The sequence below is a fragment of the Oncorhynchus mykiss genome, chromosome 5 (assembly GCF_013265735.2).
Source record: "Oncorhynchus mykiss isolate Arlee chromosome 5, USDA_OmykA_1.1, whole genome shotgun sequence".
Lineage (NCBI taxonomy): Eukaryota > Metazoa > Chordata > Actinopteri > Salmoniformes > Salmonidae > Oncorhynchus > Oncorhynchus mykiss.
The window spans coordinates 66,466,021-66,479,582 of NC_048569.1; the positions used below are offsets into that span (position 1 = coordinate 66,466,021).

Genomic DNA, 13,562 nt, shown 5'->3' on the forward strand with positions numbered 1-13,562 from the left:
AGACTGGTGCTGGGGGGAGGAGAGCTGTTTAGTAGACTGGTGCTGGGGGGAGGAGAGCTGTTTAGTAGACTGGTGCTGGGGGGAGGAGAGCTGTTTAGTAGACTGGTGCTGGGGGGAGGAGAGCTGTTCAGTAGACTGGTGCTGGGGGGAGGAGAGCTGTTTAGTAGACTGGTGCTGGGGGGAGGAGAGCTGTTTAGTAGACTGGTGCTGGGTGGAGGAGAGCTGTTTAGTAGACTGGTGCTGGGGGGAGGAGAGCTGTTTAGTAGACTGGTGCTGGGGGGAGGAGAGCTGTTTAGTAGACTGGTGCTGGGTGGAGGAGAGCTGTTTAGTAGACTGGTGCTGGGGGGAGGAGAGCTGTTTAGTAGACTGGTGCTGGGTGGAGGAGAGCTGTTTAGTAGACTGGTGCTGGGTGGAGGAGAGCTGTTTAGTAGACTGGTGCTGGGGGGAGGAGAGCTGTTTAGTAGACTGGTGCTGGGTGGAGGAGAGCTGTTTAGTAGACTGGTGCTGGGGGGAGGAGAGCTGTTTAGTAGACTGGTGCTGGGTGGAGGAGAGCTGTTTAGTAGACTGGTGCTGGGGGGAGGAGAGCTGTTTAGTAGACTGGTGCTGGGTGGAGGAGAGCTGTTTAGTAGACTGGTGCTGGGTGGAGGAGAGCTGTTTAGTAGACTGGTGCTGGGTGGAGGAGAGCTGTTTAGTAGACTGGTGCTGGGGGGAGGAGAGCTGTTTAGTAGACTGGTGCTGGGGGGAGGAGAGCTGTTTAGTAGACTGGTGCTGGGGGGAGGAGAGCTGTTTAGTAGACTGGTGCTGGGTGGAGGAGAGCTGTTTAGTAGACTGGTGCTGGGTGGAGGAGAGCTGTTTAGTAGACTGGTGCTGGGTGGAGGAGAGCTGTTTAGTAGACTGGTGCTGGGTGGAGGAGAGCTGTTTAGTAGACTGGTGCTGGGGGGAGGAGAGCTGTTTAGTAGACTGGTGCTGGGTGGAGTAGAGCTGTTTAGTAGACTGGTGCTGGGTGGAGGAGAGCTGTTTAGTAGACTGGTGCTGGGTGGAGGAGAGCTGTTTAGTAGACTGGTGCTGGGTGGAGGAGAGCTGTTTAGTAGACTGGCGCTGGGGGGAGGAGAGCTGTTTAATAGACTGGCGCTGGGTGGAGGAGAGCTGTTTAGTAGACTGGTGCTGGGGGGAGGAGAGCTGTTTAGTAGACTGGTGCTGGGGGGAGGAGAGCTGTTTAGTAGACTGGCGCTGGGTGGAGGAGAGCTGTTTAGTAGACTGGCGCTGGGTGGAGGAGAGCTGTTTAGTAGACTGGCGCTGGGTGGAGGAGAGCTGTTTAGTAGACTGGTGCTGGGGGGAGGAGAGCTGTTTAATAGACTGGTGCTGGGTGGAGGAGAGCTGTTTAGTAGACTGGTGCTGGGTGGAGGAGAGCTGTTTAGTAGACTGGTGAAGTAGGGATGTTACAAATAAAAACTTTTCTTCGTGTTTAAACTGCAATTTGTTTTAATTGGTTTTCCGTTATCATAAAATTCCATGTGAATTCACAATGCAGCTGCGATGCTGCCAGAAACGGTTTGGGTCTTGCTTGCATTTCTCTACCAAATTTTTCAACTGTAACGACAATGACGTCATGGTGGAGAGTCGACTACAAAATAATTGTTTCCACGATTCCTTGCAGGTCGACTCTTATTTCTGAGTGTCAAGATTTGATTCCGCTACGAATCAACTCTTATGATTCAGTATTATTGGAACAGTACTTCCGGTAACATGAACACTTGCATCTTTTTATAGCGAACTAGCGAGGGGAAGGGCACAGTATAGGCAGGTCGGCCACCAGGCACACAGTCAGAACCATGCGCTAGGCCTTGTGGCAATCAAAAGCTGTATCTCACAGCATTCCATTGCATCTCGCAATTTCTTGGCTTGCAATGTCTCACAACTTCAGTAAAGCAGGGTCTATCATCAATGAATAGGCTAGGATATTCTAGACGCAACAGACCGAAGACTGAACACACACTCGCATCATTTGTAACGAGAAAGAGCAGGCGAGCCAGCATGAGGGAGAGCAAGGAGGGGGCAGGCAGAAAGAACCGTCTGTATACGTCTTGGTAATCTGTATCTCTTAATGTCTTGTCTTGCATGCCTCACGTTCACCAAAGTAGCCAAAAGTTTGCCTCTTCCTCTCGGGTTTTATTTAAATGACACAAAGTTCCCCAGGCCTATATAGCCTACTGTCTAGTTAGGCTATAACCCTGAAAATAAAATACATTTTTCTTAACGTTAAGGATCCCAATTTTGTGAAACGGGGGAGGCTGGTGCTGGTTGGATGAGCTGTGTGGAAGAGGTCTTACGCTGCCCTGGGTGGCTGACGTGTCTAGTGCCCAATAAAATCTTTTTTTTTTTTGCCTGGTTTGTTTTTCTCCATTTTTGTTTTTACAGGTTTGTTTTTCTTGCAAGCTACATTGGTTCATAAATACATAATGCCCTTGCATCATCTTCGTGGAGGAAGGATGTTGTGTTAAGTAGATGATGATGATGATTTACGTTTTTGGTGTCTAAGCCTGAGGGATCTTAGGAATGCTATAGTAAGCATGGATGCAGCCTTAGTTGTCTCATGGAATCTATGAAAAGGCCTATACTGTTTCACATACAACATATTGTTTTTCAACCATTTATCACCATAATCTTGACGTTGATCCACCTATTGAATATGTTAATAACCACTAGGTGTTTTCCATTACTAATGGGGTTCTCTTTCTTTCCTTTTTCAGGAACCGATAAAGTCACGGGCTCCACAGCTTCACTTGGAATATAGATTTTATAAACAGTTGGGAAGTTCAGGTAAGCACATACAGCTACAGTGTTATAGCTGTTTAATAACACAGTGTTTGCTAGTAGGCTCAGCTGGATGGATGGCCATCTTCTCTGCACACGTATCTGGGAGATATGAAATCCCTGTCCCCCTCCTACAGATGGTTGTTCCCTAGCAGGCCCAGGACCTTCATGCCATGTCTATGTGCTCTCTCTGTGCTGTGATCCGTGGGGCTGTGCTGTACCTCCAGAGGGGAGAGGTGGGGCAGTAGGATCAGGTGGTGGGGAGGGACAGGGACCTGGAACAGCCCACGGCAAAGCTTGGCCAGCCTGGAATGCTTAGTGTTTGATCCTCTCACTGCTTAATTCTATCATTGAAAAATCTCTCTGACATTGGGCCACTTTAAAAAAACAAACCTTCTTTTTTTTTTAACCAAAGTGATTAGTACTATACTTTTCATCATTAAATAGTTCAAGTCACTTTCTATGAGCGTTTGATCTGTTAAGAAAACAACTGGTGAATATATTGTATTTACGGTCCGTAAATAGATTGTATTGTATTTGAGGGTAGGTAGGGACAAGCTGACCACTTGTATTCTAATTCCACTAAATGTGACTGAGGACACTGGTCTTTGATCCTTTTGGCTTTTAAAGAAAGAGATAAACAGCTTGGGCAAAGCCTGTGCATTCATTTGATCACTGGAGTGGAAGGCCACACACACACACGCACTCTAAGACGAGTGTGTGTCACTGCGCCCAGGGATGTTCTCTTTCATAAGACAAGTGTGTGTCTCTTTCTCTCTCATAGAGAGCTGATCACCTGCCAGCTTACTCTCTGTCCCTGTGCCAGAGCAGCAGCTCCACAGTGTTAATAGGGAGTTGGAGTGCAGGGCATTAGAGGTGTCCTAGGCTAGTCTATTTATAGATGGCCTTCAATGTAGGGCCATTATCGTATATATCTACTTCCATCGCTCATCTCAGCAATGCCTCTGGCCGGCCTGAAGAAGAAAGGCCAGGGAAACTCTCCTGTGATGTACAGGGAAAAGGGAAAATCTCTGTCAGCTATCCTTTGTTGTGGTCTGTCTGACTGGGCCAGTAGTTGTATTCCCAATCCCAGGCAGCACAGCATAGTGCATTGTGCTATTTATCTTCCTTACACCTATTTAACAACAGAGTCGATCGAAGTTGCTTGTGGATCCTCATTCATTCATTGGATAGTGAGTCTTTATCCCCACCCCTTGGGCCAGCCCATTGAAGGAGTCCATGTCCTCTGTAGTGTTTCCACTGATGCGTTATACACATCCTGACTTCCCTCTCCTCCTCCGGCCACTGTGGCAGAGGGACCACCAGAGAGAGGCCTGCTACAATCTCATAGGCTGAGCTAAAGATGGAGCCAGTGACAATGTTGGCCCAGCTTTCCTCCCATTATAGAATGGAGGGGGAAAAGTGTTACTCTTACTGGTTGCTACATCTATTGAAAAATTGTGTGGAATAGTGAGGAATTATCATGTCTTCTTCTGCTTATGATTCTTCTGTAAAAATGAAAATGTGTGGTACAGATGGACACAGGTGTGTAGTCCTTTTACAATTTGAATGTGACATAATTTAAGCCAGGGTCAAGCCCTGGTCTGAACCTGGACCCCACTGCCACAAATACTGGAGCTGTGTCAGCTGTACATGGTGCTTAAGAGGAGCTTATCTTAAGAGTGTTAATTCTCGCCTGCCCTGGAAAGCACTCAATCACTAGAACAACACATTCAGTTACACACACTAGCTGGCCTGGTCTGGCCACGCCCCAACCCCAACATTAACCAATGAGCATGGGGTGTCTGAGACATCATACACTTTTTACGTCACTATCAATAATTTAACTGGATGACTGGTTGACTGAGCTCACACAGTCCTGATAGCATGTTCTTCACTTGTGAAAGCACTGCATGTGACCAGTCTCCTAATGAGATGATTTAAGATTTCACTGATAATATCAGTGCATGTGAATATTTAGTAACCCATGATCAAAGCTTTGCCTCAAAGCATTGCCTGCTCTTACACAAGTCGTATGTGTGTCCTTCTACAGTGCCCACTGCCCTGGTATCTTGGGAGTGATAAATCAATCAGTGCCATTTTGAGTATGAGTTTGCAGTGATCTTCTGTGGTCCATCCAGTCCAGAGCAGTCTGGATATTTTATGCGCTGCCTTCCTGGGATAGATAACATAACCTACCACTGAGTCACACAGGCTCTATGCAGGGCAGGCCGGCTGGACGATCACGTTTCATCCTGGCTACATCACGACAGCGCTGCCTGCCCGGCCTTTTTTCTCCCCGATGCACTCGGCATTCTGAATGTTTAATTGAGACCGCCTCCCTCTCGGGCTCAGCCTAAACTTTCACATTTCATTGTAGGGCAACATTGTCTGCCACAGTGGCCAGACTGAGAGGGGCCCCTGTCTGAGACAATACTCTGGATTGTTCCAGACACGTTTCACTTGTGTTTGGAGAGAGTGGGTTGTGAGCAGTGCACAGAATGGCACTGGAAGGCAGCAGAATAGACTTTGAAGCTAGTGGTGCTGCGGACAGCAGCCAATTATATCTGTTGTCATAAATCACGATAAAGAATAGTTTCTAGGAAACCACTCACTCCTTGCATAAGTGCTTTTATTACAGGCGTGATTGGCTAGGGTTATTTTTACACTGGAATAACATCCACATAGTACTTAGCAAATATGATTAGGTGTAGCTTTTGTCAAAGATAAAATCATTCTTGTTTGAATGGTTTCCCTGAAATTTACATTTATTCTAGGCCTTTTCCATTTCAGTTGAAGCTTTTCCCTAGCTGTTATCTTTGTTGTGTTTACAGCTCTAGAGTTCCCCAGTAGGGAGTATTGTAGGTGTAGTCAGGGACAGTTGTTCTAGCGTAGACACTTTCCAATTGATCAGTGCATTGGCAGGGCTGCTGAATGCCCTTCCTAGATTTGGGCGGGCTTTGATGAGTCAGCTTACTTGCTGATCTTTTGTCGCTGCCGACCTCGGCCGCCATCGCCATCATTACCAAGCAAGTCCTACTGCCTAAAGTGCCCTGGGACAGCTGTGTGGATGTGTGAGATCTGCACTGCTTCGCTGTGGGAGTGACTTGAGGGGTGATCAGGTAAATCCTGCTCTAATCCCTCCCCTCCTCCCCACACTCACACAGCCTCACGGCCAGCCTGCCATACTACTAAAGCTGCTGATCCTCTCCTCTCTCTGACGGGGTCGGGGTGCCCTCGGGGCGACAGCCGCCTGCTGGGAGGGGAGCATGCAGTCACTTTGGCACAACTGCCAGCCAAGGATTGGAATGAAGGCCACTGGTATCAGATACTGGTCTGAACTGGTGAGGCATAACCTGGAGCTGTATGTGTCCTTGGAGGCTGGACCATAAGGTCATGGTGGCCATGGGGTCACAAATGGCCATTGCCCTTTGTTCTGTTCCACATAGGGAATAGAGTTACTGTTAAACTGGAAGTCTCCCCTTCAGAGAATTTTTACTGTGATGATAAACTCCTAAATTCCTCCCAGGTCACACATACAACATGACCAAAAGTATGTGGCCATCTGCTCGTTGAATAAAAATCATGGGCATTAATATGGAGTCCCTCCTTTGCTGCTTTAACAGCCTCCACTTTTCTGGGAAGGCTTTCCACTAGATGTTGGAACATTGCTGCGGGGACTTGCTTCCATTCAGCCACGAGAGCATTAGTGAGGTCGGCACTGATGTTGGGTGATTAGGCCTGGCTCGCAGTTGGCATTCTAATTCACCCCAAAGGTGTTCGATGGGGTTGAGGTCAGGGCTCTGTGCAGGCCAGTCAAGTTCTTCCACACCGATCTCGACAAACCATTTCTGTATGGACCTTGCTTTGTGAACCCGGGGGCATTGTCATGTTGAAACAGGAAAGGGCCTTCCCCAAACTGTTCCCACAAAGTTGGAAGCACAGAATTGTCTAGAATGACATTGTATGCTGTAGCGTTAACATTTCCCTTCACTGGGACTAAGGGGCCTAGTCTGAACCATGAAAAACAGCCCCAGACCATTATTCCTTCTCCACCAAACTTTACAGTTCGCACTATGCATTCGAGTATGTAGCGTTCTCCTGGCATCCGCCAAACCCAGATTTGTCCATTGGACTCCCAGATGTTGAAGCATGATTCATCACTCCAGAGAACGTGTTTCCACTGCTCCAGAGTCCGATGGCGGCGAGCTTTACACCACTCCAACCAACGCTTGGCATTGCACATGGTGGTCATAGGCTTGTGTGCTGCTGCTCAGCAGTGGAAACCCATTTCATGAAGCTCTCGACGAACAGTTCTTCTTCTGGCGTTGCTTCCAGAGGCAGTTCGGAACTCGGTAGTGAGTGTTGTAACCAAGGACAGACGATTTTTATGTTCTTCAGCACTCGGCGGTCACAAGATCACAGGACGTGTCTGTGATCTTGTGTGGCCTACCACTTCGCGGCTGAGCCGTTGTTACTCCTAGACGTTTCCACTTCCCAATAACAGTACTTACAGTTGAGTGAGTCAGCTCTAGCTGGGCAGAAATTTGACAAACTGACTTGTTGGAAAGGTGGTCACTGAGCTCTTCATTAAGGCCATTCTACTGCCAATGTTTGTCTATGGAGATTGCATGGCGGTGTGCTCGATTTTATACATCAGTCAGCAACGGGTGTGGCTGAAATAGCCGAATCCACTAATTTGGAGTGTCCACATACTTCTGTACATATAGTGTGACCACATGATAGGGCGTGTTGGCAAACAGTTTTTTTCCATCACACGGCATCAACGTTCACACGTTTTTGTTTACCATCCATGTTGTTCTAATCGAAACCGCCTTCCCACACACGTAGTCTGCTCAATATCAACATGGCTCTGTAGCCTGATTTCATGTCAGCAAGTCAAAGCCCTACTACCCTTCTTTAACTACCACCTTTTATGCATCCGTAGTCCCTCCGCCTCTAAGCTTTTTTAGAAGGGCCGAATGCTTTTAATGCTTTTAGAATATCTGTGGCTCTTATGATGCTAAAACAGATGGTTAGTAAAGCCTTTTTTTAAACCTTTAGGATTCTGGCACGCTCCCTGTAAGTTGTGTGGTCCCACTCATATCATGTGTCCCTGCCTGTCTCTGTGTTGCAGAGGGTATTCCTCAGGTGTACTACTTTGGGCCATGTGGGAAGTACAATGCCATGGTGCTGGAGTTGTTGGGGCCCAGCCTGGAAGACCTGTTTGATCTCTGTGACCGTACCTTCTCCCTCAAGACCGTCCTTATGATAGCCATACAGCTGGTAAGAATTGAATTGTTGTTTACGTAAGTAAGTGTCTTACACACAGGTGCCCAACCTATATTTTATAAGACTACTCTATGGTGTTATCTCTATAGTCTATAGATGTGTCGATGGCTCATTTACAGTGTTTGCATTTGAAAAGTGCACTGAGAGAGTTTGAGATCTTAGCTTGTCTACATGCTCAATGCTCTATCTCCCAGATAACGCGGATGGAGTTTGTCCACACAAAGAGCTTGATATACAGAGACGTGAAGCCAGAGAACTTTTTGGTGGGGCGGCCGGGCAGCAAGAGGCAGCACACAATCCACATCATCGACTTTGGGCTGGCCAAAGAATACATCGACCCCGAGACCAAAAAACACATCCCGTACCGGGAGCACAAGAGCCTGACAGGCACGGCGCGCTACATGAGCATCAACACACACCTGGGGAAAGGTGAGAAATGATCATGAAGACACACGCTGCTGTGTTATTGGAAAGATGGACTTTTTCTTTCCTAATCCTGTGAACCTGTCCTGAAGTTGATTATCAACTTTTCCATTATGTTCAGTAAGAGCTGAATCCCAACTTGAGATCTGTACACATGACTTCATCATGTAGATGGATCATGCATTGATTGATGCATTTTAGATGTTCAAATTATGACCTAAGCCTTATGGTGTCATATATAGTTGAAGTGGTGGATAACTGTGTGAGTAACAAACTCTTCTTCTCCTCCAGAGCAAAGCAGACGGGATGATCTGGAGGCTCTGGGTCACATGTTTATGTACTTCCTGCGAGGCAGCCTTCCCTGGCAAGGCCTGAAGGTATACAGTTTCATGATATCTACATGATCTCAGACACACCCTTCACTTAGCCCCCCAACGCAAAATAACTTCTCTCATTCAAGGCCCAAGTGACATTTCAAGGCCTCAGACTAGAAAGTGTTTACAGTATTTAGGGAAGAGGAAGACATGTTAGGGGAAAATACAATGAAAATAGTGCTGTAACCATACACAGGAAGGATTTTCACCTCCTGAGATTTGAATCGTCTCTGTGTAAATGAATTAACAATGGAAAAACATATTCATATAATGCAGTTTCTACATTTTTAAAATGGTTTTATTTCTATCATTGTGCAATTTATACCGGACACCACCGTTTAGCTCATACCTTTTGGTCTGCAGTGTTTAATAGATGTAAATGTCATCTTATTTTACCAACATAAGTCACTCCCACACTTTCCGCTTTGAGGTCCTCTCCACCCAGGCTAGTGTCAGGAAGAGGACCTGTGTGGCAGCGTATATCTATCTAGAAGAAAAAGAAACGCACACCTATTTAGGCGAGGTGCAGGCTAGCGGAGTAGGAAACTTGAAAATAAAGGAGAGCCGCACACTCTAGGAGCTCAGATGCAAAAATGTAATATCCAACGTTTCGACAGCCAAGCTGTCTTCACCAGGGTATTCCATTTTTGCATCTGAGCTCCTAGAGTGTGCGGCTCTCCATTATTTTCAAGCATATAGCTATCTAACTGTAGAATATCATGGTAGAACTCATATAACTATTTTTTGGGGGCTCCTGAGTGGCGCAGCGGTCTAAGGAACTGCATCTCAGTGCTAGAGGCGTCACTACAGACCCTGGTTTGATTCCAGGCTGTATCACAATCGGCCTTGATTGGGAGTCCCATAGTGTGTGGCACAATTGGCCCAGCATCGTCCGGGTTAGGGTTTGGCTGGGGTAGGCCGTCATTGTAAATACGAATTTGTTAAGGATCGGACCATACATTAAAAAAAATGTATCGCCTAAAATGACATACCCAAATGTAGCCTGTAGCTCAGGGCCTGAAGCAAAGATATGCTTATTCTTGATACCATTTGAAAGGAAACACTTTGAAGTTGGTGGAAATGTGAAATTAATGTAGGAGACTATAACACATTAGATCTGGTAAAAGATAATACAAAGATGCATTATTATTTATTTTTTATCATCTTTGAAATGCAAGAGAAAGGTGACAATGTACTATTCCAGGTTAGGTGCAATTTGTATTTTGGCCACTAGATGGCAAAAGTGCATGTGCAAAGTTTTAGACTGATTCAATGAACCATTGCATTTCTGTTCCAAATGTTGTATCAAGACTGCCAAAATGTTGTATCAAGACTGCCCAAATGTTCCTAATAGGTTTATTAATATATTTTCAAGTTCATAACTGTGCACTCTCTTCAAACAATAACATTCTTTCTCTCTAATAGCTACTGTAAATTGGACAGTGCCGTTAACAAGACTTTAAGCTTTCTGCCCATATCAGATATCAGACACCAATCCCATAGATGTTAACTGACTTGCCTAGTTAAATAAAGGTTAAATAAATAAAAAATAAGAAGCCTGTATAACAGCCTCATGTCAACTCAGGACATAAAATGGCTTACGAGAGGATTTGCATGTGGATGCGAACTAAGACGCGTTAATTTTCTACGTGTGATCGTTATTCCCATTGAATTACACTGCCACCAGCCATGTATTGCCCCGAATTTGGCATTATATTTTGCTTTCTGCAGAGCTGTAGTTTTTCAACTCTACTGTGCTGTGTGGGAATTAAAGCTAAATGCGTGGGAGAATAATTGTTGTACTTTGTTGATTCCAGGCAGACACTTTGAAGGAGAGGTATCAGAAGATTGGAGATACCAAGCGAGCTACTCCAATTGAAGTGCTTTGTGAAAGCTTCCCCGGTCAGATTTGATTGGTTTCATTTGGAATGTGTTACTCCTTCCTTTTTGTTTAGGTCTAGTTCTAGATCAGTTTATGCAAATGTAGTAATTTGTGTGCCTTCGTCCTGCAGAAGAGATGGCCACCTATCTGCGTTACGTGAGGAGGCTGGACTTCTTTGAGAAACCTGATTATGACTACTTACGGAAACTCTTCACTGACCTCTTCGATAGGAACGGCTATGTCTTTGATTATGAATACGACTGGGTCGGCAAGCCACTTGTGAGTCTCCTTCATCACTTGTTTCTTCTCCCTATTCAAAGTTTTGAGGGGACCGCTTGACCCCTCTATCTGCACATTTTCATTTGTCTTTTTCTGTAAACAATCAGACTGACTTGCCTAGTTATGGAGATTTCCTGTGATGTCTTATTGGTTCGAGGACCTATTTTTTTTATTTTTTATTTTTTTACATATTCATATCTTCATGTCGTGGTCGGAGTAAAGTATTTGATGTCCTAGATAAAATGCTGTGTCATTTTGTCCCCCACCATAGCCTACACCGATAGGCCCCATCCCCAGTGACACACCCGCTCAGCCCAGCAGAGACAAAGCACAACAGCAGACCAAAAACCAGGTGACCTCACCGCCGCCCGCCACACCCACCCACCTTGTCAGTCGAGTTCCCCTTGTCTCAGAGGCAACTGCCAACCCTCCTGTCCTACTCTCAGCTTCCTCAAGAACATGGCCTCTTTTACAGTGTTACCTTTATTCACTCCATCCTCTTTAATCTACACTCCTCTGTTTTTGCGATTGAGCAAGAATGATTGGGAACTGATGACCCTATTATAATTGTGGTTAAATGTTGTAGCATCATCTTTGAAAGTTCAACTGTTTTAGCATCGGAGGGTTTTGTCTTCAACCTTTTCTCCTTAAAAATGAGTCATTGCTTTGCAAAATGCAGTGCGTTGTTCACATCAGCAATGACAATGCAGTTTGCTTCGTGTGGCAAAATTGCATGCTTTCCCTTCCTGGTTCTATCAGCATGCTATTTGAGCCTTGATCCTACTACACTGTCATCAACATGACACATCATCTTTTTTTTTTTTTTTTTCTAGACCTTATTAGTCCTTTTCAATCTTTTTCTCTAAAAAACCACATAAGGTTTTATAATTGTCCTTTGCGGTGTACTGGCGGCTGTAATTATGACTCTCCAGTACAATGTAATGAGTATCATCATTTATGAACATAAACAGGCAACACGTTGCATAGTACAAACATCACAGAGTTTATTACAGAAACCAGGAATAGTCACAACAATGATTAGCTCATTTAGTAAGGGCAATAGACAGGAGATTGCTGTGGGCTGGAAGAAAATATAGATTTTGGAATAAAAAACTAGACCCTTAGTGTTTCCGATCAAGGCTGTTTTCACTCCTGCATGAGGCAGTGGGCTCTGCTTTGTTTTCCTTCTGTTAACATAGTCTGTTTTAACAAGCCTGCTTCTTCTTGTGAGATGTCTTCTGTATTTATTTTCGTTTGTTTGTTTTTGTTGACTTTCTTTCCCCATTCACTACCACACTACCTTCCACCTCTTCACTCCTGCCCCCATAACCTGCCTCCCCTCCCCCTGTGCTCTTTGCATCAGTCTCCTGAGCCCAAAGGAGATGAGTCTCAGCGTCAGCCCTCTCCAATGACCAATAAGGAGACACTGGGGTCGTATGTCACGGCCGAAAGGCTGGGGGGCTCTGTACAGGTACTGCTTGCTGCGCATGGTGCTGCATGACGGTCTGTCCACCCCAGCTTTCTCTGCCTCTCTGTCTGTCTGTCTCTGTATGTCTGCTCGCTCTGTCTGCTCTGCTTCACTCATCTGCTCCAGGCTGATAACAGGGGAGGGAAGCTGTCAGGAGAACCATGCGGTCACTGTCATTGAAACCTTTTATCAGGACAGGAACCCCCCTCCCCTCTCCCTAGAAAAGGGATCTCATTGAGTATGAACAGTCTCAGTGCTGACTCCACTTTGAAGGGATGAAGGGGAAACAGCAGCTCAGAAGATACCTCTGTTTAAAAACATTTGAATATCTGACTGGATATTTCATATCTATAGTCATTCATGGTGCAATTATGACTTGCTTTAAATGGTAAGTGATGTACAGTCTCCAGTCTCAGATTAGAAACTTTTAGGATAATTAGTAAAGCAAATGTGCCATCTAGTGTCCTGGAAGGGAATTGCACCCTTTGGAATTATTACCTCTTTTTTCCAACTAGTAGATACATTTACAATGTAATGTGGTCAAGGGTAACAGTTATAAGTGAATGCTTCAATTAACTCATTTCCTATGAAGGATTAAGTACAGATAATGTATCATGATTTGATCATATATCCTAAAAACAGACATCCTGTTTAAAATTCCCTGTGTTCACCTGTACAGGTGATGAGCTCGACAAATGGAGAGTTGAACACTGACGACCCGACGGCAGGACACTCCAACGCTCCCATCACTGCTCCCACCGAGGTGGAGGTGGCTGACGATACAAAGTAAGACAGCTGTCTTTCCCTGGGGTTGACTGGCAGTGGCTCGGTCTCACTACCTCTGGCAGTCATTGCAAGAAACACACTGTCAAATAGAAATATGGGTTCTGAACCCATTCATTCAAAAATACTGTTCAAACAAAATATTGAGCAAGTTGCACACATTTAAGGCCTCTAAAATGTTGAGTTAATATTTTTAACATCACATTTTTTGATATGCAACATGAATTTACTAGTATATCCTTGCCTT

At 45.3% G+C, this 13,562-nt stretch overlaps 1 protein-coding gene across 5 annotated transcripts in view; it reads left to right on the plus strand.

The window, feature by feature from the left end:
- csnk1g2b (casein kinase 1, gamma 2b) overlaps positions 1-13,562 on the plus strand; it is a 45,916-nt gene that overhangs the window by 31,350 nt on the left and 1,004 nt on the right. For 2 of the 5 annotated variants that reach the window (XM_021603972.2, XM_036978122.1), the window contains exons 3-11: positions 2,751-2,820; positions 7,952-8,100; positions 8,301-8,535; positions 8,821-8,906; positions 10,721-10,805; positions 10,916-11,064; positions 11,336-11,416; positions 12,428-12,535; positions 13,212-13,318. In XM_021603972.2, coding sequence (XP_021459647.1) covers positions 2,751-2,820; positions 7,952-8,100; positions 8,301-8,535; positions 8,821-8,906; positions 10,721-10,805; positions 10,916-11,064; positions 11,336-11,416; positions 12,428-12,535; positions 13,212-13,318 — 1,070 coding nt within the window. The remainder of the gene's footprint in view (positions 1-2,750; positions 2,821-7,951; positions 8,101-8,300; positions 8,536-8,820; positions 8,907-10,720; positions 10,806-10,915; positions 11,065-11,335; positions 11,417-12,427; positions 12,536-13,211; positions 13,319-13,562) is intronic. The other 3 variants (XM_036978123.1, XM_021603969.2, XM_021603971.2) reach the window with 3 other exon arrangements.